Source organism: Hemiscyllium ocellatum, chromosome 29 (genome assembly GCF_020745735.1).
Source record: "Hemiscyllium ocellatum isolate sHemOce1 chromosome 29, sHemOce1.pat.X.cur, whole genome shotgun sequence".
NCBI classification, from domain to species: Eukaryota; Metazoa; Chordata; class Chondrichthyes; order Orectolobiformes; family Hemiscylliidae; genus Hemiscyllium; species Hemiscyllium ocellatum.
The window spans coordinates 31,192,428-31,210,081 of NC_083429.1; the positions used below are offsets into that span (position 1 = coordinate 31,192,428).

The following is a 17,654-nucleotide window of genomic DNA, read 5'->3' on the forward strand; positions in this document are numbered from 1 at the left end:
TTTTTAAAAAGTACAGATTAATCGACAGTACCTGGCTATTATTCTGCAGTTCCTCACTGAGATCTCAGAATTTTGCTTTTTAGATTGCTTGTAAGTAACTGCCAGACAAGGGACCAACTACACACAAAAACAGAAATTGCTGGAGAAACTCAGCAGGTCTGGCAGTATTGGTGAACAAAGAAACAGAGTTTATGTTTCAAGTCTGGTGATCCTTCTTTGGAACTTTGCTTACTATGGTTACAACATGGAGTTTAGACACCAAAGTGTTTATGTGAGCCGTGTAAAAATTCATGAGAATTGTGATGATGACTTTTACCTACCAATATGACCTGCCTGAATGCAGGTACAAATAACCAAATAATATGTGGTCCATGTCTAATATTTTTATATGGAGCCCAAAGCTTTTTACTCCCACAAAAAGAGAGAACAAGGTCTTGCTTTTGAAAATGTTTGCTTTCCACCATCCAAAATGATATATTTCCCACCTTCCGCTAGCACCTGACCCATATCACGCCAAACCCTTCCTATTTATATACCCATCTAGATGTCTTTTAAATGCTGCAATTGTACCAACCTTCACCACTTCCTCTGACAGCTCATTCCTTACATGCACCAACCTCTGAGTGAAATGGTTGCCCATTAGATCCCTTTTAAATCCTTCTCCCTCACCTTAAACTAATGCCCTCTAGTTCTGGACTCCCCGACCCAGGAAAAAGACCTTGTTTACTTGTCCTACCCATACCCCTCATGATTTTTATAAACCTCTATGAAGTCACCCCTCAGCCTCCAATGGTCCAGGGAACACAGCCCCAACCTATTCAGCCTCTCCCTACAGCTCAAACTGTCCAACACTGGCAACATGCTTGTAAATCTTTCCTGAACCCTTTCAAGTTTCACAACATCGTTCCAGTAGGAAGGAGACCAGAATTGCACACAATATTCCAAAATGGCCTAACCAATGTCCTGTACAGCTGCAACATGACCTCCCAACTCCTATATTCAATGCTCTGACCAATAAAAGAAAGCACACCAAATGCCTTCTTCACTATCCTGTCAACCTGCGACTCTACTTTTAAGGAGCTAGCACCGATCCTTGTGGCGCATCACTGGTCACAGGCCTCCAGTCTATAAAGCAACTCTCCACCACCACCTTTGAGCCAGTTTTGTATCCAAATGGCTAGTTCTCCCTGTATTCTATGTGATCTAACCTTGCTAACCAGTCTACCATGAGGAACCTTGTCGAATGCCTTACTGAAGTCCAAATAGATCATGTCTACCCCTCTGGCCTCATCAATCCTCTTTGTTACTTGTTCATAAAATTCATTCAAGTTAGTGAGACATGATTTCCCACGCACAAAGCCATGTTGACAATCCCTAATCAGTCCTTGCCTTTCCAAATACATATAAGTCCTGTCCCTCAGGATTCCCTCCAACAACTTGCCTATCACTGATGTCAGGCACACCGATCTATAGTTCCCTGGCTTTTTCTTACCATCTTTCTTAAATAGTGGCATCAGGTTTGCCAACCTCCAGTCTTCTAGCACCTCACGTGTGACTATTGATGATCCAGATATCTCAGCAAGGGGCCCAGCAATCACTTCCCGAGCTTCCCACAGAGTTCTAGGGTCCACCTGATCAGGTCTTGCATAATTATTCACCTTTATGTGTTTTAAGACATCTAGCACCTCCTCCTCAGTAATATGAACATTTTCAAGATGTCACCATTTATTTCCCCATCCAAGGTAATGACACGTATCACAGATGCCCCTTCCATGGCCAACATGTTCTGAAGTAGGATTCAAACCAGGAGTTTCTGGCTCAGATACAGGGACACTACGACTGCAAAAATGAAGTCAGTTTTGATTTTCCACATACCTAGGATGTGCTTGGATTGGACAACATGGCTGACCTTCTGCAATTTAACCAAATGAAGCTCCTGGTATTACAAACTGATTTTCTGAGTCCTTTCAGCCACTATTTTGTTCTTCATTATATTTTGAGGACCGTGCTCTATGATTAGTTTGTGTTGTTTCAAAGCTTCAGAGAATATTTTTACTCAGACATCACATAATGTCTGTGTGGAAGCCAAACTGACTGAATATTGTTCACTGATTCCCTGGAAAGCGAACTATAATTGAAACACTCTGAGAGGTCAGCAGAGCACAGCTGAGAAAAAGGCAGATTGTGAATAATGAGGATTTTTTTTATCCACGCAACCTGTCACAAGAGAGGCAGGACATCTAATGAGCAGCTGACAAGCTGAAATTACCACAAGAACGGTACTTAATGGTTGAAGTAGAATGAAAAATTGTGATAACATTTCATGGAGATATAAACAGTATGGTTATATGTCACAAATCACATATATCGGCTATCATATATTTACTTCTGTGCAAATCTTTTCAGGGCCCATTATACTAAGAATATCAGTTGTACATTGCATCTTGAATAGACACTCAAAAGGACTATTGGTATGCATTTAGATAAGATATTAATTCTAAAGTCTCTTTCAGATGACCATAAAAGATCCCATGGTGGTCTTTAAAGGAAGAGTAGCAGGGACTTCTCCAGAATTCTGGCCAATATTTATCTCTCAACAAAACTCTCTCAAACGGTTTATCTGATCCTCGTCACATTACTCTTTACGGAGCTTGTAACAAGTTGACTGCTGCATTTTACAACTTTACAATAGAAGCGCTTCAAAAATCCTTCATTGGCTGTGAATGGATTTCGGCCTTCCATGATAGGTTTTTTCTATAATTAACTCAGTAATTAAACAAAACATATTGATTACAATGTTTTCATGAGGTTTTATAAAATGACACTGAGGGAACTATTTGCAAAGTGTATACCCAATTTTATCTGCAAATAGACAATGAATAGAAACCTACCTCATCATCAATTTATTTAACACACGTGATTCAGATTCTCAATGTCTATGTATATTCAGCAAATTCCTGCCTTCACAAACTTAGCTTTTGCTAATCGCCTGTTTTTGTGGCAACTCATTGTAAGAAACACAATGGTTTCATGTGATACATTTCTGACGTTTTGTAGTTAGCTCTGCTGACCAAACACTGCAAATCTGTCCACTATGATTTTGTGAGATATGGCCTGCCTGCTGTAGAATTGTTTCAGAGACTGGATCAACATAAACAGCACTTTGAAAGGTACAAGTTATTTTATGCATTTTCTCATTAAATTAGTAGATAAAAATATTTTAACTCTTTTTACTTAAGAGTTTTTAAAAATTTTCAATTACATTAACGGTCAATCATTTAAGCTAAAGTGAATTGTTTTAAAGTGAGAATGTGGTATAATTGAAAAGAATATAAGGGAGCATTTTTTCTGTTTGTATATTCAGCACAAAGTACAAGTTCAAATGTTGCACTGAGGCAAGGTATGTATAAAACATACGAGAATAGCTTGAATTGCAACTTGAATAATAAAATGAACAATTATATTGATCATATTATTAACTCCAGAAGTAATTTTAAACGGTAAACAGTTTTCCTTTTTTTAGTCCAGATTCTGTCTTATTTGGAGTTTGCTTCACTCAGTAGACTACAGGAAGAAATGAATTCCTAAGTTTGTATTGACACCACAGTTTATAAAGACTGACTTATAAACTGATCAGCCCAACTCTTGTAGTTAGCCTGTGAAAGCCCATTTATTTATTAGGTTTCAGTTGCCCTATTATTAAAACTTCTTCTGCACAAAAGGATTTAAGATAACTCAACATATTCCCTAACTCCTGGTCTTCACAGTCCATCCCCGATAAACGAATACCTATGTGCTTTTATGTAACTAACAAAAATATTTTGTACTATGATTGAAAAAGGAATGAAAGTGAACAATATCATTTTAAAGAGAGTTATTTTAATTGTAGTACTTCAGTCATTATTCTGAATTTCATGGTTACTTTATTATGTTTAAAGTTATAGAATATAGATATGACTACCTTCTTACGTCCCATGACCATTTTTCAAATTGGTCAGTCATTTCTTAATATGCATTGAGGCTCATTAAAGTATTATGTCCACCTTTGATTTCTTTTGAAAAGATGTGATTTTCCATGTTATGTTGTAAACTCTATAGCCAACAGCAATAAAGGAACAGAATGTTGTTATAATACTACAGATCAATCCACCAAACATAACTCACTGTCTGGTTTGGTGGTTGAGGAGGAAACACTCAAATCATTTAAAAGGAACCCAAATTAGCACCTGAAGTGCAAGGCTATGGACCAGGTCCTGGGAAGTGGGATCGGAATGGGCTGCTCATTTATTCAGCCACCACAGACACATTGGGTTGAGTGGCTTTTTTTCTATGTCGTAATACTTGTACAGTTCAATGGTTCTAAAGTAATGTTTAAAACCAAGTGAAAAAGAAGCAGATCAATTCTGTCCATATAATGCAGCAAAATCATAAAAACCATAATCCGATTTACAATTACCAGTAGCTGCAGAGTAAATCTCTAGTAATATTTTATGTGATAATGTCCTGTCAAAGGTTATTTAAAGCATGAGATTATAAGGTAGAAATTATATTGATCAGAATATTTTCATCATTTGAATCAATTATTTGCCTTTGAGTTTTGAATCTGATCCATACACTTCATAAAATATTGATGAAAATATGTTGTATTTGCAAGACATTAGTTGCTTTTAAATCAACAACATACTTTAAACAGTCTCTGTGAAACACAGTGTTATTCGATCAAAGGTCAATATTTATATCTTAAAGTTCAATGGATCAGGATATCACATAGATACTGTTGTCATTGCCATTGAAAATATGCACATCATCTCTGCCATCGGTATCTGTACACATTTCCACTCTCAAAATCATTATCTGCAGATACTGGAATCCAAAGTAGGCAGGCAGGAGGCTGGAAGAACACAGCAAGCCAGGCAGCATCAGGAGGTGGAGAAGTCGACATTTCAGGTGTAACCGTTCTTCAGGACTGGGGGTTGGTGTAGGAGGAGTTGCAGATGGAGGGAGGGTGGTGAAGCGGGGATAGGTGAAGACAGGTGGAGGGTATGACCTGGTTGGTCAATGGGAGGAATCCGGTAGGTGGCTGGGAGGAGTGGAAGAGAGGGGCAGGAGCTGGGAAAGGAGTCTGGGGATGGAAAGGGAGGTTTTTGAAATTGGAGAACTCAATATTGAGTCCTCCGTGCTGTCGGCTGCCAGGAGGAAGATGAGGTGTTGTTCCTCCAATTTATGGTTGGTTCATTGTGGCAATGGAGGAGGCCAAGGATGGTCATGTCGGAAAGGGAGTGGGAAGGGGAATTAAAATGGGTGGTAAGTGGGAGGTCCGGTCGGCCCCTATAAGCCCCGTTGAGATGCTGAGCGAACTACTCCCTAAGTTTAGGTTCGGTCTCCCCAATGTAAAGAAGACCACATCAGGTGAGGCTGATGCAGTAAATTAAGTTGGAAGAGAGGCAGGTGAACCTCTGTATCACCTGGAAGGACTGTTTGAGGGCCCTGGATGGAGGTGAGGGAGGTGGGGTACCGATAGGTTTTGCATCTTTTCCTGTTCCGGGGAAGGTACCTGAGGATTCGGGAGATTGGGGGCAAGTGGCACACACCAAGGGCTGGCAAACGGAATGGTCCTTGCAAAAAGCCGAGAGGGGTGGGGAGGGGCAGGTGTTCTTGGTGGTGTGGTCTAATTGGAGTTGGCGGAAGTGTTTAAGGATGATGTTTTGAATGTGGAGACTAGTAGGGTAGTAGGTAGGGACAAGAGGGATTCTGTCTTTATTGCATTAGGGAGGAGATGTTTAGAGCAGTGGAATGGGGAATGGAAGTGGTGTGGTGAAGGGCTATCTGGTTAACAGAGGGAGGAAAGTTGTTCAAAATAGGTGGACATCTGGAATGGAAATGTCTCTTCGTCCAAACAGATGCAGTTGAGGTGGAAGAATTGGGAGAACAGGATGGTGTTCTTGCAGAATACTGGGTGGGAGGAGGTGTAGTCCAGGTAATTATGGGTGTCTGTGGGTTTATAGAAAACGTCCATCTAGAGACTGCCACTGGAGATGCAAATGGAGAGGTCAAGAAAGGGGAGGGAGGTGGCCAAGATGAACCAAATGAATTTGAGGGCGGGGTGGAAGTTCTGGGCAAAGCCAATGAACTGCTCCAGTTGAGCCTGAGTACAGAACTTTGCACCGATGCAGTCATTGACATAATGTCGGAAGAGTTGGGGCACAATGCGTGTGTACGTACTGAAGAGAGACTCTTCAACGTAGCTGACAAAGGGGCAGGCATAGCTGAGACCCATCGGGTTCCCATGGCCACCTCAACCACTTTGGTTGACGGTTCAAAGAAGGAGTTTATGGGCAATTTAAGAGTCATTTCCTATCGCTTTTGGTATTTAACTGACAGCAGGAAGGGCAATCACCTTGCATCCAGGCCAAACAGCGAGCCCTAGTAGGATTGCTTACAGGCAACCAGATGGTTGTGCTGGATAGAGGTGGGGATCCCTCATTCAAAGACACATTGTGCTTGCTTGAGGGACCTGGCATTAGAAACCAAGGCAATCTTTGGAAATCCAATCTCTTGTCCTTAGCTGAATGCATAACCTTCAGTTAACATTGGGGTCAGGGTGGCATTTCCTGTGGTGCGCGGCTGACAGATTTGCTGGTAGGTCTCTGTTAATGGGATTTCCATGCCTGTCACTTAAATTCCTGTGGGACACTTTCCAAAAAGGATGCAACACCCATCTCTCATCAATTTTGTAGCCAGACAGCAATATCCCCGAGGCCTGGTTTCAATACCAGGTAATGTGTCTATACTGACAACAATAATTACTCCAGCCCTTGACTTTGTGATACTTTGGGGGCAAACCCCAATATTTCAAAGCCAGCATATACTTTGACAGTTGCAGAAAGGAATCAGGACACAAAGGGTTACCCTTGATATGCTCAGAGCTCTAATGGTTAGGAAAAGTGGATAATATTCTATGAAACCAAGAGAAATACTATTTTTCATTGCAACAAAGTATTGAACACACTAAAGGAATTTGCTACATGCACAATTAACTTGCTGACATTTGTGGAAATTGAAATCACCCAAAATATATAAAGTTAATAACAAACTGTACCTTTTGTTTTCTACTTCCTCTCATAGGTTGCATCTCCAAAACAAAAATGTACAGTTTCATGGGAGGAGGCTTGTTCTGTGCTGGTGTGGGCAATATCCTACTAGTTGTTTCCACAGCAACGGATTACTGGATGCAATACCGCCATTCTGGCAGTTTTATGCACCAGGGATTATGGAGATATTGTGTGCCAGGAAAATGCTATCTGCACACTGACAGCGTTGGTAAGGAGATCAAAAGCAGACAAGAATAAGTTTGTAGTAAAGCAAATGAATACACCAACTTAGGAATGCCATAAATGCATTTCTTAAATCTACCAAGGATTTGTGCTGAAGTAGAAGGGTCATTGAATACTACTCATGGATATTTGAGATTTTGTTTGTACATAAAGAATGGCAGTTTGTGTTCAGGTTACTTTAAGCTTCTCAAACAAGACAGGACATTTTTAGAAGGTGATTGTTTTGTGAGTCAATATAACATAATTACAGCATTCCTGCTGGTCTGGTTGATAAAGGCTACAGTCCAAAGCGTGTACCAGTTTCAGTTTCAAAGTGTGCTGATCACAAATAATATACTACTTGAGTTATATCTTTAAAATTGTTTCAAAGGTAGTCACACTGAGTAGGATGCATATTTAAAAAGAGATAGAAAACACACAGAGATGAACGTACAAACAGGACTGGAGATATGCTTGGTCTATCAAGCCCACTGTATCAGTCAAGGTGTCATCACTTAATTGTATTCAACAATTATGTAGAGATGCAAAACACATTAAAAAAAAGATAATTGAAGACAAGCAAATAGACACAGAGAAAGAAAAGAAAGTATGTGAGATTTACAAAGAGAGAAGGGGCGTCTAGTGGGTGCAATGCAAAAGAAGATTAGGAGAGACAGAACAATTTCAAAATATGAAGGTAAGACATCAAGATGAACATTAAACATAGTATTTTTTCATAACTTATATATAATGCTGCAATACATTAATCAGTGAAATCAATATTTATATCTTAAAGTACATTATTATCCATTTCCCAATATCCAATTTTGCACACATAGATATTTGCAGAAAATCACAATCAGTCCCCACTTTGTTCAACCAGCAAATTATTTACACAGATACACATCATAGTGTATACATGTCAGGTGATATTTTGCATTTGACTCTTCATCAGAAAGGCATTACATCCAAAATTAAAGTTTTCCTGTTCAAATACTGACTTGCCAACATCACATTGCTTGAACTTCATTCTCTCTTTTCCCTATCAAATTATCTGTACAGCCCTGACCATTTAGATTTTCAGCTCAGCCTTTGAATTTGATCAGTTAGGGAGTCAGAGAGTTATACAGCATGGAACCAGAACCTTCAGTCCAACTCATCTGTGCCAATTAGACATCCCAATCTGCCTTAGTCCCATTTACTAGCATTTGGCCCATATTCCTCTAAACCATATTTATATTCCATATTCGTACATTCATCCAGATAACTTAAGTGTTGTCATTGTACCAGCCTCCAATATTCCTCTGATAGCTCATTCCATACACACACCACTCTCTACTTGAAAAGGTTACCGCTCAGGTGCCTTTTAAATCTTTCCCCTCTCATCTTAAACTTTTGCCCTCTACCTATCCTGGGAAAAAGACCTTGGTTATTCAAACTATTCACGTTCCTTATGATTTTACAAACTTCTATAAGGTCACATCGCAGCCTCCAATGCTCCAGAGTAAAAAGGCTCCAACCTCTCATTGTAGCTCAAGCCATCCAGTCCCGGCAAAACCCTTGTAAATCTTTTCTGAACTCTTTCAAGTTTAACAACATGTTACATATAGCAGGGAAGTTAGAATTGAATGCAGTATTCTAAAAGTGGCCTCACCAACATCCTGTACAGCTGCAACATGATGCCCGAATTACTACAGTCATTGCAATGTCTAATGAAGACAAGCGTGTCATCCCGTCTACCTACAACTCCACTTTCAAGGAACTATGTACCTGTACCCTTAGGTCTCTTTGTTCACCAATACTCCTTAGGGCCTATCTTTAACTATATAAATTCTGACCTGGTTTGCCTTGTCAAAATATAACAGCTCATATTTATCTAAATTAAGCTCCATCTGCCATTCCTCATCCCATTGGCCTATCTGATCAAGGTCCCGTTGTACTCTGAGGTAACCTGCTTCACTGTCCAATTTTAGTACCATCTGCAAACTAACCATGTCTCTTATATTCACACTGAGACCATTTACATAAATGACAAAAAGCAGCGGACACAGCTTGTGTTACACCACTGATCACAGGCCTCCAGTCCGAAAAGCAATTTCCTACCACTACCCTCTGTCTCCTACCGTCAAGACAATTTTTTATTCAAGTGGCTAACTCCTCTCAGATTTCACGTGGTCAAACCTTACCAGTCAGGAAAAAGTAAGGACCGTAGATGCTGGTCCTTACTGTGCTTAACCTTACTAACCAGCCTACCATGCCAAGCCTTGTTGAATGCCTTGCTTGAAGTCCATGTTCTTTGAAAGAAAGGTCTATGTTAAAATGCTGAGAACTGTCTGACTAATAGGTCAATTCTTCAGGTCTCCTAGACTGGACATATTTCTGAAGTTAGGTATTAGACATTTGCAAAACTGTGTGGGAATTGCCTGGGAAGTTTCAATTATCTTTGCGGCCTTGCTCTGAAGTCTCCTCTATAAACATTTCCAGTTCTGACATAGAGTCGGAGACTTCAGATTGTTCCAATGCTTTTATCTGAATACTTACCCATGAAATGTTAGACAGAAAATAATCAAGTATAACTTCTTGATAGCCCCAGAATTGACATCCAGATCAGTCACAGTGGCCTGATGATCACACCTTCCATCCCATCAGCCTGCTACCTAGTTGACCCAAATGGACAAATCCCTGTCAATTCTTTCCCCATCTACCCAATTACACCCACCCTGACACAACCCTGTAATCCTTAGTAACTCCCTGAGACAATTACTCCTCCACCTACTGAACCTCAACCTCCACCTCCACCTCCCACCATGATTAACCCATAATAAGTGCTCCCCCTGACTGCACAGCCAACTTCCCAACCCAGCCCACCACCTTACCGAAGTATTCATCTGTCTACTGTCTCAAACCATTAAGCCACCTCACTCACCTCACACACCATTTCAGCACCTACCTTTTTCACCCACCTATCCATTCATCACACCCTCCTACCTACCTCAGCCATCCTACCAACTTACCCACTCACCTACCCATTCACTCATCTATTCACTAATATTCAAGAACTGGACATTTGGATGTACAATATGGCACCAATTCCTGCAGCAAGCGGTATATCCTGACTCTTCCAGACTCTATTCCACTAAAACATTGTTTCCAGATGGAGAAGGTGCTCCACATTTCTGGAAAAAAACAAGCTTTGGAGGTCCTGGAGGAAATGCTGAGATGCATTATCTCTGGGGAATTTCCAAATAGTGCGGCATTCTAACAATGATTGTCACTTCTCAGAAGATCGGAGTCATTCAGTGTTGTGTGAATATGTGCCTGTAGTTCAACACAATAAAATAATTCTACTGTGGATTGAAACAGTTTTAATTGGCAAAGAATAGAAGAATAGAGGAATTAAAGCACAATAAATTCACTGCTTAACTTACAAATATACATCTAGTGGATAACAATTTACTTGCGTTTCTAATTTTTTTATATTATTAAGTGGACCTATTTTTACTAATGGATCACAGTAAATTGCTATTTATCCAAATTAATGATAATACAGAAAAAGCTAGAAATACTCAGCAAGCCAGGCAGCTTCTGAGAAAAGAAACAGAGTTAAATTTCAGGCTGACGACCCTTCCAGAGTTTACAATCAGATGAAACAATCACTTTCTGGAGAATGTTGCTTGTTGAAATCAATATCTTTCAACATTTTATTATAATAGTTGAAGCATGTTCAGGCTCTGGTGTTATCAGAGGTGTTTTGCTTGCACTGTCTAACTGTCGAGGCATGCAATTGTATTAACATGGTAAAATTTCTAACATTATCATGAACTATCATTAATTCACTTGATAGTTTAATGGGGGTCAAAAGCCATCCATTTCAATAGATTTGTAAATAACCGGTCTGTAAACTGACAATGAAATCTTTGGTTTATTTCAGCCTTTTGCCACTAATGGTTATGGTATTTAAATAGATTTTATTCTGATGTATAATGATAATTAACTAACACTTTCTTTTGTCTTTCTTGGTTTATTCCAGCTTACTGGGATGCCACACGAGCATTTATGATCTTGTCCCTCCTGGCGGGCATCATTGGCATCATTATTGGCATCATGGCATTTATGCAGTACTCTTCTTTCAACAAATTTGATAAGACGTTCGCTGCAGGTGTATTGTATTTTATTTCATGTAAGTACTGTGAATGATTTCAAGCATCATAGACCCATGAAACCATTTAATTTTCTTCAATATGTCTTAACTGTTAGCCTCATTATGCCTCTCCTGTTTTTTATGTGGCAGGTTTGTTTGTGTTGCTAGCCATGGCCATTTACACAGCTGTCACCGTGAACTATTATGGTAAACGGTATGGCCATTGGCGCTTCTCTTGGTCTTATATCGTTGGATGGGTGGCTGTGGTGCTCAACTTCTTTGCAGGTAAGACATTGTCTTCTGTAAGAGAAGAACTTCTGAACCATCTGTGCAGCTTCTCTCCCTCTCTGTGCGAATAGTGTTACAATGGATTATCAAAAGCAAAATCACCCTTGAATTAAGGTTAATGTTTCACATTAAAACTGCATTCTATTGTTCCTTCTTTCTCATGTAGGAGCTAAGCTGTGTGAGTGTGGTATATTCTTTCACCAGCAAAAGAATGCCACAGCCAAATCTACCCTTCATCTGACCAAACAGTCTATGTAGATAAAATATCACCACCAGGAGAAGCAGCTCTGACTAGATCTTACCTCCCAAAGTATGGAGGTACGCCAACCAGCTGAAATCAGTTAAATTGACAAAGAATGGACATTGGAGACTTTCTGACGTGAATGGCACAATTCTACACTGGATATATATAGGGAGAGCTTCAACAGTGAACTTTTTTGAAAAAGGCTTGTTAGAATCAAATCTCTAAATAACAACAGACACAAAGAAATCATTCTCACCAAAGTTTCCTCTTCTTTTTGCTACTTCCTAAAATAGTAGGGCACCAACAATGACATAAAGATGGATAACAAGACATGATATGGCAATGTATTGCTTTCTGAGCTAGTAAACTGGACTGGCAGGTTGGTATGGATCCATCAGTATGGATTTAACCAATCTGTTAAAACCAAAAATGTTCAGGTCCGCTTCACTCCCTTAGTCAAACCGAAATGAAGTGAGAGATTTCCTTCCTCAATGTGACAGACTGTGAACTGGAAAATTTGGTATGAAGGCTGTGATTGACCCGGAGAACCAAGAAAAGCCAGAAAAAAGATTGGAATGATCATAGCTGAGTTCGGATCTCTGGCTTCCTTCCTGTTAACAGAAGTCCCTTTGCAAGAATACTTTGCAGTCTCCACACTTTCTCCAGTACTCCAAATGTTGGTTAAATCAAGCAGTGTTGATACATTTTGTAAGCTCCATGTTTCTCTGAAGGGTATTAACAAACACAATGGTTTTTTCCACAACACTGCAGCTGCTTTGTAATGTCTTGGTCACTTTCAGGTTTGTTGGATTGAATTTTGTCATTTATCTGGAAGTCAAGGCTGCAAGCAGGAGAAAGTCCTGGGTGGTAAAATACTAGAATCATATTGTCACTGCCAGCACCAGCCATAGGCCTGATGGCTCTTCAGCATCAGTCGCATTACTGGGCGAACGTGAGGACTGCCAATGCTGGAGATTAGACTTGAGAGTGTGGCGCTGGAAAAGCACAGCAGGTCAAGCAGCATCCAAGAAGCAGGAAAATTGACGTTTCGGACAAAAGCCCTTCATCAGAAATGAAGTGAGAGATTTCCTGATGCAGGGCTTATGCTCAAAATGCTGATTTTCCTGCTCCTCGGATGCTGCCTGACCTGCTATGCTTTTCCAGCATCACACTCTCGACTCAGTAGCTCTACGGGCAGTCATTGCTGGGTCTGCCGCACTCGTGAGAGGCATTTCAATGGCAATGCGCTCTTAGAGAGAAGCAGTGAATTCCTGTGGGGAAGCTGGGATCAGTAAGTGCATAGATCAAGGAGGCAATGGAACTTATGGATACATTATGAATACACAAAATTTAGGAATAGGAGTTGGCATTTCAGCCTCTCAAGCCTGCTCCATTGATCAGACCATCATGACTGATTTGATTGTAATCTCAAATCCACATTCCTGCCTAGCCTTGATTACCTTTCAGCCCCCTGTTTCACAAGAAACTGTCAACCCTTCAAAAATTCAAAGACTCTGCTTCTTCCTCTTTTTTAAAAAGAGATTCCCAAACAGTCTTTCAAAGAGAAAAGATTTCAGCCTGTCTCTATTTTAAATAGCAACTCCTAATTTTTAAACATTGGCCCCTCATTGGAAAGTCTCCCATCAAAGGAAATATTTAACCCGAATAACTCTCCCCACCTTCCTTGTCAGTCGTCTTGAGACTTTCAAATGTTTCAATCAAGTCACCTTTTACTCTTCTAACTTCCAGAGAATATTAGTCCAGCCTAGAATGGAATTGAATAGAACAGAATAGAATAGCCTTTATTGTCACATGCACTCAGAAGTTTGTAATGTTGCCTCTCTGTGCCATTTTAGTTACAGAGTACCTAGTTACAGATACTTTAAGTGTTATTACAGGGATTTTTAAAAAGGTGAGCATGCAAACTGAGTTTAGAGGTCCAGAATGAGAATAGAAGTGACTATAAAGTACTTAAGTTCCAGTTTCTCCCCAACATGAGTCAGTACCTGCTGGTCCCAGGGCACAAGGCCATGCTGCCTCACGTGGCCCTCAGTCCAGGACTTGCTTGGATGCCATTATACCTCAGGCCGCTCGCTCTGCCGTCACACCAGTAATCTGCTCATTCACTCTGCCGTACCGGTAATTGGCCCACTTGCTCCGCCACACTGGTAATCGGCCAGCTTGCTCTGCCACCGCACCAGTAATCAGCCAACTCGTTCTGCTGCACCAATAATCGGCCAGCCTGCTCTGCTGCACCGGACATCAGCCCATTCGCTCTGACATTGCACTGGTAATCGGCGCACTCGCTCTGCCACAGTAAATACTGATGCAAAATACTCATTTAGTATCTCCCCCATTTTCTGTGGCTCCACACAAAGGCCGCCTTACTGATCTTTGAGGGGCCCTATTCTCTCCCTAGTTACCCTTTTGTCCTCAATGTGTTTGTAAAAGCACTTTGGATTCTCCATAATTCTATTTGCCAAAACTATCTCATGTCCCCATTTTGCCCTCCTGATTTTCCTCTTAAATATACTCCTACTTCCCTTATACTTCTCTAAGGATTCACTCGATCTATCCAGTCTATACCTTACATATGCTTCCTTCTTTTTCTTAACCAAACCCTCAATTTCTTTAGTCATCCAGCATTCCCTATATCTACCAGCCTTTCCTTTCACCCTAACATGAACATAGTTTCTCTGGATTCTCGTTATCTCATTTCTGAAAGCTTCCAATCTTCCAGCCCTCCCTTTACCTGCGAACATCTGTGCCCAATCAGCTTTCGAAAGTTCTTGCCTAATGTCATCAAAATTGACCTTTCTCCAATTTAAACATCAACTTTTAGATCTGGTCTATCCTGTTCCATCATTATTTTAAATCCAATAGAATTATGGTCGCTGGCCCCAAAATGCTCCCCCACTGACACCTCAGTTACCTGCACTGCCTTATTTCCCAAGTTTTGCACCTTCTCTAGTAGGCACATCCACATACTGAATTAGAAACTTATAGGGATCAGTTGGCTGCTGAGCACCTCATTGCCTTCTGCTGACTATATGGGAAAGGGAGATATCACATTCTCCTTTTCAGTTAGCAGTTAAGATCCACCCATACTACTGTGGCAGTGGAGACACATGTAGGATAAGAATTGCAGATTCCTTCCCTAAAGGGTATTTATAACAAGCAGTGATTGTTTTGTGAATACCTTTACTAAGACTAGCTTTCAATTCCAGACTTTAATACCATGAGCTCTGTTGAGCAGATCTGAACTCATGGCTTCAGAACACGACTCTGATCTCTGGATTATTAGTAATATTACCAATATACCACCATCATTCTTTCACAATTGCATGAGTGAAAACAACAAATGATGAAGATCACAGCAGATCAGGCAGTATCCATGGCCAGAGAGTAATCTAATGTTCCGTGTCTCAATGACTCTACATCAGAGCTGAAATGAAGCATGGAGGGGGCAGCATTTATGCTATAGTTGGGGGTTGGGTGGATGGTAAAGATTCGTGAGAATGGCAGAACAGCGATATGTCTAACTACCAAACTTGAAAGAGAAGACAGTCCACTTTGGATTATTTTTAAATCATTTCATATTCACACTTTCTATTGTACTGAACTGATGGTAAAACATAAGTATATTTCTTCACTTCTTTCCTAGGTATCTTCTACATGTGTGCCTATCGTATGCATGAGAGCCCACAAAGCTCAAATTCTCGCTAATCTCCAAAATCGAATCATCTCACGAAACTGAGTTATGTATTGGACCATCATGATGCAAGGAGACCCAATACTATGAAGTGGTATTCTTTTCATTCTCCTCAGAATGCTATCTAGTGAAATATAGACAGAAATTAAAATAACTTCCAAATATGCTTTCAGAACTTGGCTGTAGATTTTCTCATTAGAGCTTTTGAGAATTCAAAGTTTATCAAGGCATGAATATATTCTGCCATAGTTTCAAGGATGTTGTGTGAATTTCCTCACAAGGAAAGGTTATCCAGTTTTCAATGCCTTGCACACAAAATATATCTATTTACTAACTTTTTAAATATAGCTGAAGTGGGCAAACATTGAAATTAATTCAATTGCTCTCATTTTGTTTCACCTAATAAAAGTTGCTTGAACATCTACTAATATTGTGAAAACATAACCTTCTACTTTAGTCTTGATAAATCATTTTTGTGAACTTTTATATCTATGTATAATCATTCAAAGGATGCAGGCACATTGGCAAGGTTGGCATTTATTGCCCATTCCTGGCTGCTCTAAGGACATGGTGTAGAAATTTGACACAATGCATGATATTCTAGGTCACTTCAGAAGGGGGAAAAACATGAACCACAGTGCTGCAAGAGTGGAGTCACATATCAGCCAAAATAGAGATGAATAGAGACAAAAAAAAATTGCAGATGTTGGAATCCAAAGTCGACAGGCAGGAGGCTGGAAAAACACATCAAGCCAGGCAGCAAATCACAAATTGGAGGAACAACACCAGAACTTCCGCCTGGGCTGCCTACATCTTGGAGGACTCAGCATTGAGTTCCCCAATTTCAAATAATCACTCTTCCCCCCCCCCCACCCCCCTAACTCCCTTCCCAGCCTCTCCCCTTCCCTTCCTCTCCAACCTGCCACCTACTAGATTCATTCCTCCCATTGGCCAACAATACTCTCTGCCTGTCTTCATCTATCCCCACTTCACCACCCTGCCCCTGCCACCCCATTTATCTGCAGCTCCCCCTACACCCACCCCCAGTCCTGAAGAAGGGTTCCACCTGAAAGGTCGACTTCTCTACCTCCTGATAATGTCTGGCTTGCAGTGTTCTTCCAGCCTCCTACCTGTCCACTTAAAATATAGATGAATGACTGACTTAATTTTCAAAAGAAATTAGGGAACCAGTCAGTCTTAGTAACAATCCAACAGCTGCAGGGCGCTTTTATCCATACCCGCGTTTTAGTCTTAAATCCGATTTTTCAAAACTGAATTCAAATTATCAAGCTACTTTCTTGGGAAATGTGCTCATGTCCTCTAGATAATTACTGTAGACATATGATACACAACAAAGCAATCAGACAACTGCCTTATGTTCTTCAATGTTCACCTGAGCTACTTTCAATGTGATATAATGATGGAGATAACTACAATCTACATCTTAAATTACAGGCTTTTTAGTACAAATTATATATGAATTTACTTCATGTCACATTAATTTAAAAACAACATCCAGTGCACCAAATTATTTTCCTTAGTTTCTGTCATCCATTGAATTTCAAAAGGTTTAACTGTTTCCATTCCATTGTCATTACATTGATATCCTGGGGGACCTTGGCTCCCAATATTCACTCTTACAGTCTAAATTTGCAGTGGATTAAACCACCCTTAGTTACTCAACCTAAAGAAAATTCCCAATTCCTTTGAATACAGAATACTGATGCAAGCAAAAAATGTTCCCTTGTGATCAAAATGTCAATGTTCAGGGCAAAAAAATTAATTTCCTCACTGTTATCTATTGTGAATGTATTTCTATTATGCAATTTATCTTACCATGTCCAAACAATTGATTGAGCTCTGATTTTACAACAAAAATTGCAGATTCAAATTGTTTCCTAAATTTGCTTTAATTGTACTGGCCGCCCATTGACAATGATGTCAGAAATGTGCCCA

At 40.1% G+C, this 17,654-nt stretch overlaps 1 protein-coding gene across 1 annotated transcript; it reads left to right on the plus strand.

Annotated features, from left to right (window-relative positions):
• Positions 1–7,145: 7,145 nt before the first annotated feature.
• On the plus strand, positions 7,146–15,712 carry lim2.1 (lens intrinsic membrane protein 2.1). The gene is made up of 4 exons (XM_060846947.1): positions 7,146–7,320; positions 11,344–11,493; positions 11,605–11,739; positions 15,651–15,712. The coding sequence occupies exons 1-4, from the start codon at positions 7,146–7,148 to the stop codon at positions 15,710–15,712; spliced, it is 522 nt and encodes a 173-aa protein (XP_060702930.1).
• The last annotated feature ends 1,942 nt before the right edge of the window (positions 15,713–17,654 follow it).

Coding starts and splice junctions, on each gene's coding strand:
- lim2.1 (XM_060846947.1), top strand. CDS start 7,146: ATGTACAGTTTCATGGGAGGAGGCTTGTTCTGTGCTGGTGTGGGCAAT. Junction 7,321..11,343: donor TCTGCACACTGACAGCGTTG/GTAAGGAGATCA, acceptor GGTTTATTCCAG/CTTACTGGGATGCCACACGA. Junction 11,494..11,604: donor TGTATTGTATTTTATTTCAT/GTAAGTACTGTG, acceptor TTTATGTGGCAG/GTTTGTTTGTGTTGCTAGCC.